Source organism: Anopheles merus, chromosome 2L (genome assembly GCF_017562075.2).
Source record: "Anopheles merus strain MAF chromosome 2L, AmerM5.1, whole genome shotgun sequence".
NCBI classification, from domain to species: domain Eukaryota; kingdom Metazoa; phylum Arthropoda; class Insecta; order Diptera; family Culicidae; genus Anopheles; species Anopheles merus.
In genome coordinates, this window is record NC_054083.1 from 35,440,194 (window position 1) to 35,456,384 (window position 16,191).

A 16,191-nucleotide genomic window follows, 5' to 3' on the forward strand; every position below is an offset into this window, starting at 1 on the left:
GACTTCTAATATTTCGATTTTATTACCCATTGTTGTTCTTTTTTTCGTTTCGTTTTGTGTCTCTGTAGATGAAGTGTGTCTTTCTTACCATCATTTTGTCTGTTGGGACCGAGTTTGATACGAGCGTCACAACCCGCCCCCTGTTCGCACTTGAGGTGGATCAGCTTAGAATTTGGACGAATGGATTATCAAGCCCTCCCGCCCCCCGGGCAAGCGCTTCAGGTAATGCTTTACTTTAATTGAAAAAAGATCGTTCAATTTTATTTAAGTCATGCGGCACGATCCACTATTTACTATTCCCCTAGCCAAAAAGGCGTTTGTTGTCTTGCACGCCCCTGATTTTCGTTCACTTACCGCGTGATTTATTGCCCATAATTGCGAACGAACTTTGTGCTGTAGACTACACCAGAACCAGAGTGTAGGATTTTTCATGTTAAATAAACCAACACAACAGAAAGGTCAGCTTGGAGAGTGCCATTATCCTGATGATCCAGTAGGAAAATTCACCACTAAAAAGCGTAAGGCGCGTTTCTAATGGGAAAAGGCCTGGCCAACCTTAACGAAATCACGCTGGCAGCTTTCACGCTGGCAGCCAACAGCCGGCAAGATGGTGTGGTAAAGATCAGATTAAAAAAATACCGATAAGACTCCAGTCCCACTAACTCTCCCTTTTCACAGTGCCATCAGCCAGTACCATCATTATCACCGCGCCCCTCAAGTTGCGGTCGGCTTTTAACGTTAGCAAATACCCACCCAAGTGGGTGAGAAAATCGGCTCATCTTCGTAGATCCGTGAGATAATTAACGGTCGCTGGCCATGTAAATGGTGCGGACAGATTACCCTCTCAAGCTTTCCTAGGTCTACAGGACTGACCTTGGCCGGCTCGTGATGGATTCAATTTGGCCGATCGTGCCGGATCTGCTTGATCATCGCAAGGAAAAATCAAACGCCCAGAACGGATACGGAACATTAATCATGAGGTGCGTATTTTTTGTTGTTTTATTTCACTTAGAACAAGCTGGATTGCGGATACTCCCTCGTGTTTAATGGTGCCTTTCGCAGGGTGTCATCTGTTTAGAACAGATTTTTTTCTCTCCTTTGGACATTTTCAGCACAGACCACAAAAGGGATTTTATGAACTTCTCTGTAAAGTGGTAAGTTTATTACACCGGGAAAGCTCCAAAAGAAACACCTTTTTTCCCATTCCCACGTTGCGGTAGGAGGCGCTTCCGTGTTTGATGGACCTTAGATGGTCATTAAAAAAAGTATTAATTTTCCAAATCTTGTGCCAAACCCACAGGACGTTTGTTGTCTGTCGGAAGCGCGATGTTGGCATGGATCAAAATTAGTGATTTTTTGGGAACAACAAACAAGACGTTATACATATTCATGCACAAAGCAACGATTCCGCTCGAGGAAGTTGCCGCTTTGTGTCTCCCAAATCAAATGCTCATCGCGTTGCATCTTGAAGACTTCCTGCTGGTTAAACGTTAAAGCTGACATGTCTCGTTAAAGTTAATCTCCGCCGCGTTTGGGCTGATTTGTACTGATCTCCTACCTTTTACAAGCCGGCAATTTGGTGCAACAAACCCTCCACACACACACACACACACACACACATACCATTGTTTACAAAGTGTGACAGATTTGCGGTTGAAGATGCAAGCGACGAACCTTACATTTTGGGGTGGAAATCCCGGTTTCGTACGCTAAGTTAAATTACAAATTAAACCCGTCCGCCGGCTCGGTTGCACAGTAAGGTGGCAAACCCACCACTTCCTTCCTCACGCTCTAGTCGAACTAAAATGCACCCCGAGCGGTTGTGTCATCTGGCCAGAGTGTTGACTCGCCGCAAAGACAGACACACGCCAGCTTCAATAAATCAGCGCAAATGTTTGCCAAATATATGTCTGACGGTCGCGGTTTTGGCAGCCTGCCTGCCTGCCTGCCTGCCTGCCCGGTGGTGGAGTCCGTTTCGTTAGAAGGTGAGAAAATGGTAGGTTCCAAAATTGTTTCCCCTTTTCCTTTTCTCGTCCCGCAATCTAACAAAATGGTTGAATGCTAAATTTTATTTTGTTGTGCTTTTTTTTATTTTTGTTCGCATTGTGTGTACGTTTCAGCCAGCTGTGCAGCGAACAAGTTGGTCCATTTCAACGCAGCCCGCAGCAGATAAAATCAAGCTTCTCAGCTTAGTTCAAACAATTCGGCAGATGTTGAAAACGGAGATGGTTCGCGCGAGAGAGAGGCATAATGATTAGAAGGTGATGATGGTGGTGGTGGCGTCGTTCGTACCGCTGCCAGTTGCGATAACGATCGGATAATGGAAGGAGGCGGAGAAGCGTAAGTATAAATGTCGATTGGGGGACGATTTATAACAATATTTGAAGGTGTTTATTAATTATTAATTAGATGGAAACTCGGCTTTTTTTAATTATGCGATAGCAGGCACGCATTTTATGGTGAAGATCGTTTGATAAGAATATATGTATATTGATGTTCTTTCTTTAAAGCATACTCTTTATTGGGAAATGGCTGCATTTAAAGTGTTTCGCAAATCATTATTTATCGTTTCACTAACTAATAAACACGCCACGATTTCAAGAACCTTCAATACAAACTGCTGGAGCAATAGAGCGAATTAACGCCCTTCCTCAGTAAATGCGTCATCGTTCTGAGAGATCGCCATTTCATCCCCCAAAAGACTTCAATTGAACCGTTGTCGGATGGACGTAAGCGACGAACCTCGCTCGCGTTTGCTCGCTGACGTTAATCAAATATGTTAAATCACTACACTGCAGCAATACCATTCCATTCAACGCCCTTGCGTTTTTCCTGCTGCAGCGTTTTTCCCACCTTTTTACAGCTACCGGCGGCGAGTGCGCTCCCAATGCGGGAGGAAATTTAATTTGACCGTCAGCTAATTTAACTGCAACCCCGTAACAATTATCTGCTCGGTAAATAAAAGCTCCAAAAAAACAAACAGATAAACGAAGGCAGCAGCATCAGCATTGAAACAATACCGAGCAATGGTTCGAGTGGTCATAACTTAGGTGGCTCGTAACGCCACCTGCCAACCCTTCCTCTGCATTGCACAGTCGGAAAATTCGATCATAAACGATCCGCTAGGACGGGGGTGTAGTGTGAAGCTTTTGTACCGCAATTACATCCAGTGAATGAAAAGCGCACACTTTATTAGCGGGGACCAACCAGCACGGCGCTGATGCTCGTGGCGGTCATAAAAGAGCGGAACTCGATCAAGCACCGTGTTTCGCATCCTTCCCATTGCTTGTACCCCGTAGTGGACGCGGCTGCTTCATGCAAAAAAGGGTGGACCGGCTCATTTAATTAACACATTCTTTCGCTGAATGAATGGGTACGCTATGGGGCGCTTCTGTGGCCGTAGCTAATGCCCGTCGGAATCGGTGTTCTATCGGATGATGGATGGCAACGATCTGCCGCTTCTGGCGGTGGTGGTGATGTGCTATAATTTTTACCGCAAAACTTTAATCCATCCACACCCGAGCTGTTGCACCATCTCCGGGCATGAAGGGGTGGACCTTTTATTCAAACTTACTCTTAGGTTGCACTCTTTGTCACGTGTCGGCGTGCTGGGGTTTGAAGATTGTTGCATTAGGTGTGTCCTATGTGTGTGTGTGTGTGGAGTGCCGCAAAGAACGCCACCGGCTAGTGGGTAAGTGTGGCTGGGAAAACTCCCAGCAGTAGCATCCATTCCATCCAGGTCAGATTTCGTCGCCGAGATCTGCACACCCAGCTAGACACCTATCTTGCCTTTCTAAAATATTCTTGCACCAATTGCACCAACCGCTTGGCGGGGCTTCACTCGCCTGTTCGGTTTGTTCGAGTAGTTCACGGTCAAACGAGTGGTTGCATTTGACGATGTGACCGGGTCAGTGAGCAGACCTGCGGACCATGCCATGCATCCCGGTGCTTCGGCAGGGTGTTGATAAGGTGTTTTTAAATCATACGATTATGTAGATTACCGAAATTGTATGATAAATTGTGAGCATTTTTTGTTAGAGTTAGAGTGAAAGTCACCGCTTAAAGGGGTGTTTGAAATTGTTTGAGTCGCTGTTGCACAAAAGCTGTACAGCCAGCTTGAAAGCTTTGCTCTAGCTCATGTTGTGACCATTTTTATCGGACGTTTACTTTTTAACTGTCCGTGGTTTGTGATTCATAGGCTATTTACATTTCATCATTGGACAGTTTTTAGCGCCTATAAAAGGGTTTTAGCTCTGTGTATTTTACGATAGTAATTTACAATTTAATTGCTGGATTGAAGTCTTCAGCGAGTTTGAAAGCATCATGCGTAAACTGCACCATAAAGGTCGATCAGTACATCACACATTTGTATTTTTACTGGAGGATCGCGATCGATCGCTAAGGAATACGGAATGTCTTTTGTATCTTGTAGAAATATACAGCTTTTCTCCGATATACGCTATTAATGCGGACGGGAGGCAGTAGCGTATCTCGAATATTAACGTAAGTCGATTTTCGAGGTATTCTGTCAAATTATACCTAATTTTTGTAAAATTTTGACTGAAGTGGTAGGCTGTAGCCACTTAATTAGTTATTTGAATTGATTTCAGCTGTAGATTCCAATTTTATATCTTTTAAAATGGTTTTTAAAATTCGTCCATGAGGAATTTATTTTGCATTTGCCATTCGATGTGTCAAATTAGTACAATTTGCTCAACGAACTATCAAATTTAGAAACTAGCGTAAAGCCAAATCGCGTATATCGAGTATGGCGTATATCGGGGAATACCTGTACCAAGGCATCAATAAAAATAGTAGTAAGATAAGTTGGGCGTCCTCATACTTACTTACTTATCCGGCACTACAACCGCTTTGCGGTCTTGGCCTGCCTCAGGAGTGTCCGAAACCGCTCACGGTCTCGCGCCTTCGTCTGCCAGTCCGTTATCCCGGCCTTAATGGCGGACGCCTCCACGCCATCTTGCCACCTCAATTTGGGCCTACCACGCCTCCTCTGTCCTTGTGGACGGCCTAAAAAGACTTTACGGGCTGGGTCGTCCGTTTCCATGCGTATAACATGGCCAGCCCACCGGAGCCTGGCGAGCTTTATACGCTGTACGACAGTGAGGTCGCCGTACATCTCGTATAGCTCGTCATTATAGCGGCTCCTCCATTGTCCTCATACTGTCTGCCTAAACTAAGACCACGACAAACTCTTCAAGTTGATAAAACTGTGACTGGTGCTTTGCCAACATTGAAACATTCCGAGGTCGGCCTTTGAGGAGTCTATTTTAAGCTATTTTACTCAAAGCATAAATTCCAACTTTATTTGAGGCTTTTCCAGTCGTTTCAATTCCTCCAATCGCTTCTTCTGTTCTCATTTATGTTGATTTGATGCTCATCGCCTGATAGAACGATTCCGGTTCCAATGAACCTGTGATGATATAACACTGTGGCCACGAAAAAGACCCACGAACGAAGGCAAATACTCGTGCTTTATCCACAACTTGTCAATCGGGATGACTCACGCATGCATGCAAACATCGGCATCCCGTTTTAACGGGTTCACTGGCTGACAATTCTTAATGATGGGGCGCAGTCTTTTTTGTTGTTGTTCGTTCGTTCGATCAGTTCGTTCGGTTTGTTTGTTGCTGCTGTTTTACATTACCATACCCACCTTCTGGTCGTGTTGTTCTTTTCGCATAATCTGTGGCTCCATTTTTGGCCCGGTCAACGCTAAAGCGCTTAGCGTTGCACACACCGTACCACAGATCGCCATTGGATCGCTGCGGAACGATCACATCCCTCCCGCGAAACGATCGACAATCGTAGTCGATTAATTTTGTCTGAGTCCACCTGGACTCTTGCCTTTCTTCCCACCTCCTTGCCGAAACTGACCACACTACCAGGGCTGGCCATATTTATAAAAGCAGGAAATATCTGACATCGAAACCATGCGTCGCCGGTGGTGTCATTCAACGAAAAGCAACACACGAATGAAGATGCACCACCGTTGAAGGGTGCAAGGCGAGTGATTTAAAGTCGATGGCCGCATCGCATGGCCGTCGCTCAACCGCCACCACCTTCTAGTCAGGACCATCGGGGCGGGAGAGAGGTCGATAAGACAATTTTAATGTGCCTGCAAAAAAGCTTTACAATTAATGACACAATGCAATTACGAGCGGTTTAGTGTGGGAGAAGAGAAGAGAGAAAAAGGGAGCGAGAGAGAGAGACATGTAGAAGTCAAAAGAAGGATGTGTTGATGCCGAAACACGAGAGCCTTCAGAAAGGGACGAACCTGTAGTACAGGGATCTTCAACTGTTCCGCAAAATTGTTTTAAAATTACAAGCAAAGTATTTTAACACAGCAACAACGTTAAGGAAGGCTATAAGTAATAGAACTTTTTCGATCTATATTACATTTAATTAAAAATGTTAATTCATCTTACTTCACATCGAGTTGTACACCCCTGCCTTAATCGGATCCGGAAATTCGATAAAATCCGATGACGAATCGACACAGCAACAAAACGAAGACACTGTGCACAATTGCATGCTCCTGTACCCTCCAGTGTGGAACATTACAATCTTTGCGGCCGATTATAATGTAGTATGCTTTTTTATGTTTTTTGATTATGAAGCATCCCTCCGGTCCGGTTGATCTCGGTACTGAGAAGTCATCATAAATCAATGTCCACCAAACAAAACACGATCAAAAGGGAAAAACGATCGTCCAGCGTTGTCTTGTCGACGCTGTCATCGGCACACAGGGTGAAGGTTAGAGATTCGCTGGCTGAACGGATGCTCTGGGTTTAGCCCATTCCCCCCATCGAAGGTCGTCCAGCTGGTCAGATAATCGTTAGTAAAAGTAGTATAGGTATTTGACCATGCCACTGCGCCGGGCCACGATCGAGATGAGGCATACCGAGCAGTACAGTAGGCGATGCAGAGGTCAAGGTTTGGAGGGCAATGGAAAGAAGAAATTGTATGTTTTTTTGATATTCATGACATCTTATCCCTTAACCTGTAGATGATATTCAAAAGGGAAAGAGCATCTTGAAACATTCGTTAATATTGCAATGGGGGAATGATTGCATCTCTCTCGTCCTTGAATAGAACTAGGGAGTGTCTGACACTCTAACAAAATATGTCCTCTAAAATAAACAAAAAAGAGCCCAAGCATTGTCACAACTAGTCAATTTGGTGTAGAAGATTGATATCTGTCCGGCCTTAGATGGCAGATTTAAAACACCGTTCCGTATGATCGTACCAAAACCCATCAAAATTCTTCAAGGAAACGCTCACAAATAGAGCTGGTTTGGGTGTTGTTTTTTGCATACTTTTAAACCAAAAAATACGGAAATAAATAACAAAGCCCATTTAAGAGGCTGAGCCAGTCTACAGAAACAGTGGCATAACAAATCGTTTTGTAAACAAAGGAATGCGATTACTCAGACCGGCAAATAATTTATTGTTATTAGCAGCTCAAATGGTTTGGACTTCTGGATAGTCAACAATAGATTAATGATTTGACAAAGTAGAGGAAACATACATTTTTCGGTGTGCAAATTTTAAAACACAATCATTTGTTGGCAATTTTACCTGATCATAACAGGATCATAGAGACTTGCCGGACTATGGCCGGCCTATTTGAGCAGGCAAACTAGTTTGGGTGGATCAAAGGTGATTTATTTGGCTCATTAAAACAGTACAAATGGCAGGTGAAATTCGGGGTTTGCATCAGTTAATTTGGTCCACATCCAAGTGGATCCATATTTGTGTTCTAAGCAGCGCTCAAGCAGCATTCTTATGTCACATTTAAAGAATTATTGTATTTTTTATTAAGGCAAGGCAGTTTAAAAATTACCTGCATAAACTATTCCGTAAAACTTCCTGGTATCAATTTTAAGCAAAAAAAAAAATGATACGTAGGGTCGGTATCGTTGGGTCCGTTTCGAAAATTCCTGGTACTTTCCGTAGTCCTATTTTCCGTAAAACTGGGTGACTGGGCCCAGCGCTCACGTGGCCGTTTTGTTCAGGAACCCAGTTTCCCGGAATGCCCACCTCCCTCCTGGTTCGCAATATGCCACCATCTGCCCAAGGGGTTGGATCTAGCCCGTGTACCCGAGCTAGGATATATGGAGGCACATGTTATCACTCTGCACGACGAGGACGTGTCGGAATAGGAGTTGGATGGGAGAGCCTATATTATCCCTCGGAGGGCTTCGAATCCCGCATCCCATTGCCGAGTTGACCTACGTAGGCGTGACGTACAGATAGGTGAACGCACTTTTGCAGTCGTCCCACAATTCACCTATCTTGGGTCAAAGGTCAGCAACGACAATAGCATGGAAGCTGAGTTGCGCGCAAGGATGCTGGCGGCCAACCGGTCATTCTACAGCCTGAAAAAGCAGTTCACCTCAAAGAACCTGTCGCGACGGACGACGACCTATATAGTTCCGGCACTCATATACGCCTCTGAGACATGGACACTGTCCAAATCTGACGAAGCCCTCTTAGCCGCGTTCGAGAGGAAGATGCTCAGAAGAATAGTTGGCCCCGCATGTGTGGAAGGACAATAGAGGAGCCGCTGGAGGACGGGATGGCAGACGAAGGTGCGAGACCGTGAGCGGTTTCGGAAAGACCTGAGGCAGGCCAAGACCGCAAAGCGGTTGTAGCGTCGGATAAATAAGTAAGTCAGTAAAGAAGTTATGGTTGTTTCGTGATCATACATTTTATTCATTTAGCTGTCAATAAGCAACCAACCCATAAGTTTCACTTTTTAGTCAGCCACAAAAAAAAAGAACCAAGCAAATTACATTCAATTTTCGTATTCAATGTATCGTATTGGAGTGGGTCGCTTTTTTAGCATGAGCGCACTTTTGTGAGAAGGTTAAAAAATTTCAATGGAAATATTAAAATAATAATGAGGCCAGTGGCATAAGTTTGACAAACCTGGTTGCTGTTTGAACAACAGAACGGAATATCAGAAGAACAATTTCACTAGGGGTCACCCTCTTCTTACTTGAGTGATCGTACGATGAATGAAATGCTATTTATGCTTTTTGTAGTCTTGAGGTTATGTTCTTAGGTTCTGTCATTATTTTTGCTACTGCTTGTTAGTAGTGTAATTGTGTTTTAATAATTTAAACTCGAATTTAGATTTGTGTTTAATAACAAACCTAAATAAAATTTGGACAATGTTCTACAACAATATTTAATTAAATTAGTTCAGAATTAGTTTATTTTCCTTCTTCCTACATCTGTAGTTGAAGAAGTGTGAGTTGTAATCATAATTGTGTCTTACCTTCCTTACCGTTCCTGCAGTCAGAGATAAACCCAAAATTAATGCTGTTTGAAATTGAATTGAAAAATTGAGGTCGATATGTTTTCCTTTTCTATTTTATTTTGAATTTTATGATGAAACACATTTTACAACTCATCTCCCTATGCCTTTAGACAAATGTGTTTTCTATCAGAATTTGAGAGCAAAATGCATATCGTTCATGTTGTTAGTTAACAAATAACCTTAGAATAATTTTATATTATCCCTCCTTAAATGGACATTTTTTTATTTCGGCAACTAACGCGTGCAAAAGGTCCTCCAATGTGGACAAGAGCCATGCTATCCTTCGCGCTATCCTTCGCGCCGCTAGAGCGTCGAAGGACCTACGCGTCCTGTAAATGCCACGTTAAACAAGCATTCCATTGGTTTATCATTAACTGACATAAAGCTTCTTGATAAAATGAAACTATCAACGAAGATAAAACTGCGGTGAGAGGACTCTTCTTCTCCATCACCAAACAATCCTCTACTCCGTTTTAATGCACATATTCCCAGCCTCGTGTCTCTACCCTATCATATCGTCTTACCAACCTAATTACTATCATTCCCTTTCACTGTAAGAAAATGCATCCTTTCTCACACCCGTACGCCACCGGTCCACCGACCAGAGCCACCCCATTCATCACTCGTCCACCGGCTAAACGATGGCAGCGGTGGCGGTGGATTCCGTCCCAGCGGGACATGATCGAAGTTGATCTGTGTTGGAATTTCGATCGATTTTATCACCTCCACGGTGGAGGTGACCGGTGCCAGCGTTGGCGGAGCGACTTCACTGGGCGGCTGCTGTCCCACGGGCTGTGGCTGTTGCCTTTCCTCTCCTTTATTTAGTTCCAGCGATTCTAGTGAAGCGGTCGCCGGTGTCGTACTGTAATCGTGGCTTGATTTGCGATTCGCCACCTGCGATACCGCCTGATGCCGGGGGTAAATGTTAAAGTGTACCATCAACCGTCCGGGAGCGATAAAGGGAGCGGAGAAGGGAGGGATACGCGGTGGGACACGTCCCTCCTTGCGGAAGTAGTTCTCACCACCTTCGTACTCGTCACTAGCGGCCTGTCCGAACGGCACCGCCCGATACGGTTGAGCTGTGGAGGGTCTTACACGCTGCTGCTGCTGCTGCTGGTAAGGCGTGAGTTGGGCAAAGGTTTGCTCCGGCCAGGCCGGTTGACGGTACGGATTGCGGTACGGGTTGCGGATGCGCTTCCGTTGGTGATACCGTTGCTGCTGCGCAAAGCTCTTCGTACCAAGTCCAACCACTGGCATCGGTTCGAGATTAAGCATAACGGAGAAAGGCATACCACGCGTTGGCCACTCCTCACTGTCCGAGGGCGTCGCCTGACTGGCCGGTGCAAAGCGGAACTGTTCCGTCGCGAGCAGATTCACCTCGCTCGGGTTGGAGGGTTTGAAGTTGTAGAGCCGATCGGGCTGCAGCTGCTGGTTGATGAGCTGCGGTGCTTGCAGATGCACTTCGCGGGGTTTTTGCGAGGCCGCCCCAAACAGCGTTGTGATGTCACCCTCCTTCCGTGGATGGCGATAGATGCCGCTTAACTTTACGCGATGGTTCGGATGCACCGGGTGGTTAAACTCGGCCGGTTGAAGAGCCTGAGGAGCGTACGGGTAGTTGTAGTAGAGTAGGTGCTGCTGCTGAAGCTGTTGCTGCTGCTTGCGCTTAGCCAGCGTTAGCTGCCGCACAATGTCCTGCACGTTCGAGGGCGTCCAATCGTTGTGCGCGAGCGCTTTCGGCGTTCGATTGACGCGCGGTTGTTGGAATCCGATCGGTACCGTTTGGCCATTTAACGGTGCCAGCTGGAAAGGTTTCGGTTCCACGTTCAAAACATCCCGCCGACGTTCTGCCTCGTCCGCTTGGGTGGAATTGCTCTCTTTCGCTTCCTCCCAGGATGTCCACTCGGGAGCACGCAACGGTGGCTTCAGAAAGCGTGCCGGCAGCAGCACCAACCGATCGCGACCGACCAGCTCCGACGGGCGGACGGTCGGTTTCTGCTCCGCACCGTAGTACCGTAGCCGACGGGTCCGTTTCATGGACGATCCTTCTTCTGCCTCGCCGTCGTTCATTGCTTTCGTTTCGTTCGCTGGAATACCCGAGGAGAGCGGAGTCGTTAGGATGGTGTTATACCCGCCCGCACTTGGCTCGATGGCAGTTTCGTTCGTGAAGCTGGACTCGATCAAGATCTTGTTGCGCGATTTGCGTTCCGCTTCGTGCACGATCATGAAGAGCGTAAAGAAGGCAACGAACGCCATCGCCAGTATGCTGTACAGTGCGATCTTGCGATGCTGATGGTTCGGTTTGCGCAGCACATCCTTCGGTGATTCATATCTGTGGCGATGATGGGAAGGAGAGAGAAACAAGTCTCGATTAGCAACATGCTTAAAAGGGACTTTCTTAACTACTGTTTGCACATGGAGGTCACAACTAGCATGACTGGGGCTCACTGATGAAAGCTTAATGATCAACTTTCGCAATGTTCGCTTTATGTGTTGTGTTGCTGGGAGAGGAAAGCGATCACTAAGTGCTGGTTTTTGTGAATCGATAAACAGTCATTGCTCGGAAAAAATAGAAACTTGTAACTGGATGAGTAAACAAATGTTTATATTGAAAATACTAATCATTAAGAAACGATAATAGAAGGTAAAATCCAAGTTAAAACTCGCTTACACTGTTGTCGTTTATGTTTCAGATTTGTTGTGCGTCAAGCACACTTGCCTCGTGGCTTGACGGTTAAGTACACGGTTTGATCACATGCCCGTCATGGGTTCAAATCTCAAAAGCATCGGAATTGCTACATTGAAATTCTCGTCATGACTAAAACAAGCAGATTCTGGTATAGCTGGCCAATCATTGGCTGGCCCCCATGCATGCATGTCCTAGCTTTTGACACTCTACTCTATGTGTTGGGTAAGACAAATTAAGAATTTGATTGATAATTTGCAAGCTGCCGCCGCTACAACGACGAGTTGTTGTGTTGTGTTTGGGATTCGAATGGGATTGCGATTAGAGATGGGTTCTCCGGATCGCACCCACGGTTCCGCTCCGGTTCCGATAAGTATGATTCCGATTCCGATTCCAGAGAGAAGGAATCACTAGTTCCACCGGAATCGTTCGGAATATTCCAGAATCTGCCGGAATCGTCCGGAATCGTCGGAATCGTCCGGAATCGTTCTGAATCGCCCGGGATCGTCGAGAATCGTCTGAAATCGGCCGGAGTCGTTCGAATCGTCTGGAATCGTCCGGAATCGTCGTAATCGTCCGGAATCGTCTTAATAGTCGGAATCGACCTGAAACGGCTGGAATCGCCCGGAATCGACCGAAATCGACCGGAATCGTCCGGAATCGTCCGGAATCGTGCGGGCTCGTAGTCAATCGGTAGTAGTGAATGTGAGAGGCCACATTTAATACATATTTCACTTTCTCTGTCATTGCTTTGCATGCACCTCCGGCAAGTACGGCTTCCCCAAAATGTTTGGAGCGTTCATGAAACCTCTTAGTATACCGGCATCAAAAGAGCTTACCCGTATCCCGGAACAAACGAGCTTAGGAATCGAACCTATAAAGAACATGTTATTAAAGTCGTACGACTTGACAACTGTGTTCATAATTAGAGCCGTGCGTAGCTTTAGAAATCAAAATAGTACAGCTGTAAGAATGTTATTAGTTGTTGATTTACACTAGGTTTACGGAACCCGTTAATTTGACGGAATTTGAACTTCGCAGTGAAATACGAACAATACCTTTTGTTTAATTTCGATTTTTTTCTTTTCGTAAATTGATCATAACATACTATAAGTTTGTAGCATAAATATTATTTTCTTAAGTTTCATAGATTTTCACAGATGTGATATGATTTTCACATATGATTTTCACTCTACGGAAACCGTCATATTGACGGGTGGGTTGATTACATTTAGTTTATTTCGTTTAGTTGTAACATTTTTTTTTTTGACGGAAATGACGGAATGAAAAAGAAATAATTAACAAAACACTGCATCAAAATCGGAGAAAAGTAAGACACTGGCTTCTCGCATTAACTACTATTAATTGACTACGATTCCGCACAATTCCAGACGATTCGGGTCGATTTCGGTCGATTTCGGATGATTCCGACGTTTCCGGACGATTCCGGTCAATTCCGACTGTTCCGACGATTGCAGAAGATTCAAGTTCACGTTCCGGCCGCCTTGCATATATCAATGCTGTCTGTCGTACATTTAAGCCAGGAATATCGCGCACGGAGTTCCTCAATATCGTTCGACATGCACGCTAGCTTCGTGTGTTACTGTTTGTATCTATTTGTATTAGGTTATGCACAGAATAAATGACATGAAATGAAATGGAATTACGACTATTCCAACGATTTTTGTCAATTACGGCGATTCCGGACGATTCCGGGCGATTCCGGACGATTCCGGTCGATTCCAGACGATTCCGGACGGTTTCAACGACTCCGCACGATTCCGACGATTCCGGACGATTCCGGACGATTCTGGGCGGTTCCGGCTTGTCTGATTGAACCTACCCTTCGGAACTGGGTCCGAAATTTGTTGGAATCGTTCGGACCCAGTTCCGCTTTTTTGTGCGTTTTGCCCAACTCTAATTGCGATTCGATCGGGATTGGGATTGCGATTTGTTTGAGATTCTGACTGGGATTGGGATTGCAATTGAAATTATTAGAGGCTGTCCCCGAGATACGCTATTACAGGGTTTCGCACGATTTATTGGTCAGTTCCCATGATTTTTTGGTGCGTTCTCACGATTTTTTGATCGTATCCTATAAATTTTTGGTTCGTTTCCATAATTTATTGGTATTTTCCGATTGGATATCAATACAATTGGACCAACAAATTATGGGAAACGGCCAAAAAATAGTGGGAACGCACCAAAAAATATGAGAACCCTCCAAAAATCGATGGGAACCAACCAATAAATCGTGGGATACCCTGTAATGGGGGTCGAGAGAAACCACGTATCTCCAAGTCGAATCACGCAGTTTTCAGTCGAAATATAGCAAATGTTCGTGTAATGTAGCATTTAATGAGAAGTTATAGTCACTAAATAAATAAACGCTCTACCACATTGGGATTGAGATTCGAAGATTCGAATCCCTTCTTAGATCCATTTTTCCCATCACTAGTCTAAATTATCTAAAAAAAAGGTAGTTTTCTTTTCATGTATCATTGTTTCTGGTTTAATGTTACATATGCCAAAGTTTTGAGACTACAAGTACTTCGCTGGCCGCATCGAGCTTACGATCTTGATATCTATGGACAATTTAAAAATAATAAATATTATTTTTCGGTCTTTCATGCTCACTTTCTTGGGCTTATTTTGTTCTTAGTGCAGGATGAAAGATGGAAATTAAAATCATGCCAATTCTTGTATATACCGATGAAGTAAAACCATTGAAAACTGAATAGAAAATACGCCTGTACCTGTACACTGCACCCAGTTGCGACAGCCAGTTGTTACTGTACGCCTTCACGAATCCGTGACCCGTTCCGGTGAGTTTTCGGTCGTTAAACATTCTGAAGAAAAGGGCTGTTGGAAAAGTTATCTTCTTGAACCGCTCACTAACCACTGGTACACTAGTAGTCACACACGCACACCTCTTTAATGTGAAAATTCACATCCCTTTTTTGTCACTAATTTTCACTACACGAACCAAGTTCGCAACACTCTGCACTAAACAGCCACTTTGGATGGAAGGAACACACTTCACAGCGACCTGTGAGCCGAGCCCATCGCACCACAGACAAACCAACACACCGCGTACCGTGGGCACCGCCACAACCAAACTGTCACCAGCGCATCGACAATTCGGGCCACAAAGCGGCCACATCCATGGCCTTCTGGCGTCGAACGCGCAGGCGCACACGCATGCATGCAAAACGCGGGGACGCGTACGCCATACGTGTGAGAGGATTTAATTCATGGCTGTCGATATGGCCGCGTGACTTACTTGTCGGCGCGCAATCTTCAGACGCACCCTAGCGCGGCGCGCCTTTGTGAAACAACAGCCGACACTTTTCCGTCCCACCCTCTTCTGGCGCATTGTGTACACCTTCATTAGCCTGCAGAAAGAGACATTTTCCATCTGGCACTTGTTGAAACCGTTCCTATGGTTACGCTTTCCACCACAGTGGCGTTCCAGACGGAAGCGAAACACCAATCTTCCGGCCTTCCGCCCATTTCTTATCGCACCTTTGTAATCGTCTGGCGATGGCATCGTTTTTGGTGACACTTGCCTTCCCAACCCATACCAACCGAAGCCACCGACAAGAGCTATCGAGTAGGCCGCGCGCGGGCGCGAGTTTATGCTTTACGATGGCGTTGTGTGGCGATCGTTGTAAGAGACCGTGAAGCGCGTAATTACCGCACAAAGCAATCAGTCATCTTCTTCCCGTGCGTCGGAAGTGCGAACTACTAGCAGTCGCAGTGTATTTGTTTTGGCCCTAAACGTCACAGAGATTTACTTTTACTTCGTGGTGCGTGGTGTTCCGCGCATGCTTCTGGAAGGGAGCAAAGTGTAAAGGGTTGGCTTTTTGGGTGTTGTTTTGTACCATGCGCATTAATTTTACAGAAACTAAAACCAAGCTAGTTTCTGTTTTCGTTTTCTATTCCCTGAAATAAAACGAAAAAGAAGATGATATTCATTTCGCTGAGGCTTTTTGTGGCTGTTTGGAGAGTCACATACACACACACACACGGGAATGACATCAATTTTAGTGGTTTTGCTTTTTATGTCTCATCGCCGGGGCTCCGACAACTCCTTACGCTTTCTTCGACCGTACAGCAACGGGGTTCGTCGCTTTTGCGCTTATTCTCAACCAACTCCAAC

At 45.3% G+C, this 16,191-nt stretch overlaps 1 protein-coding gene and 1 long non-coding RNA gene across 3 annotated transcripts; one reads left to right on the forward strand and one right to left on the reverse strand.

Annotated features, from left to right (window-relative positions):
• The first annotated feature begins 72 nt into the window (after positions 1 to 72).
• LOC121593380 lies at positions 73 to 2,403 on the forward strand. 2 transcript variants are annotated; one of them, XR_006004772.1, is made up of 6 exons: positions 73 to 222; positions 306 to 615; positions 679 to 980; positions 1,063 to 1,154; positions 1,301 to 1,996; positions 2,121 to 2,403. It is a non-coding gene; the product is annotated as an uncharacterized LOC121593380 (long non-coding RNA). The 2 variants fall into 2 exon arrangements; XR_006004771.1 differs by having other exon boundaries at positions 1,113 to 1,154.
• A 6,451-nt stretch (positions 2,404 to 8,854) lies between these two features.
• Positions 8,855 to 15,156, reverse strand: LOC121594267. Its single transcript, XM_041917338.1, has 2 exons — positions 14,786 to 15,156; positions 8,855 to 11,675 (listed from the first exon to the last, which is right to left on the reverse strand). The coding sequence occupies exons 1-2, from the start codon at positions 14,875 to 14,877 to the stop codon at positions 9,920 to 9,922; spliced, it is 1,848 nt and encodes a 615-aa protein (XP_041773272.1). The 5' UTR covers positions 14,878 to 15,156; the 3' UTR covers positions 8,855 to 9,919.
• Between the last annotated feature and the right edge of the window lie 1,035 nt (positions 15,157 to 16,191).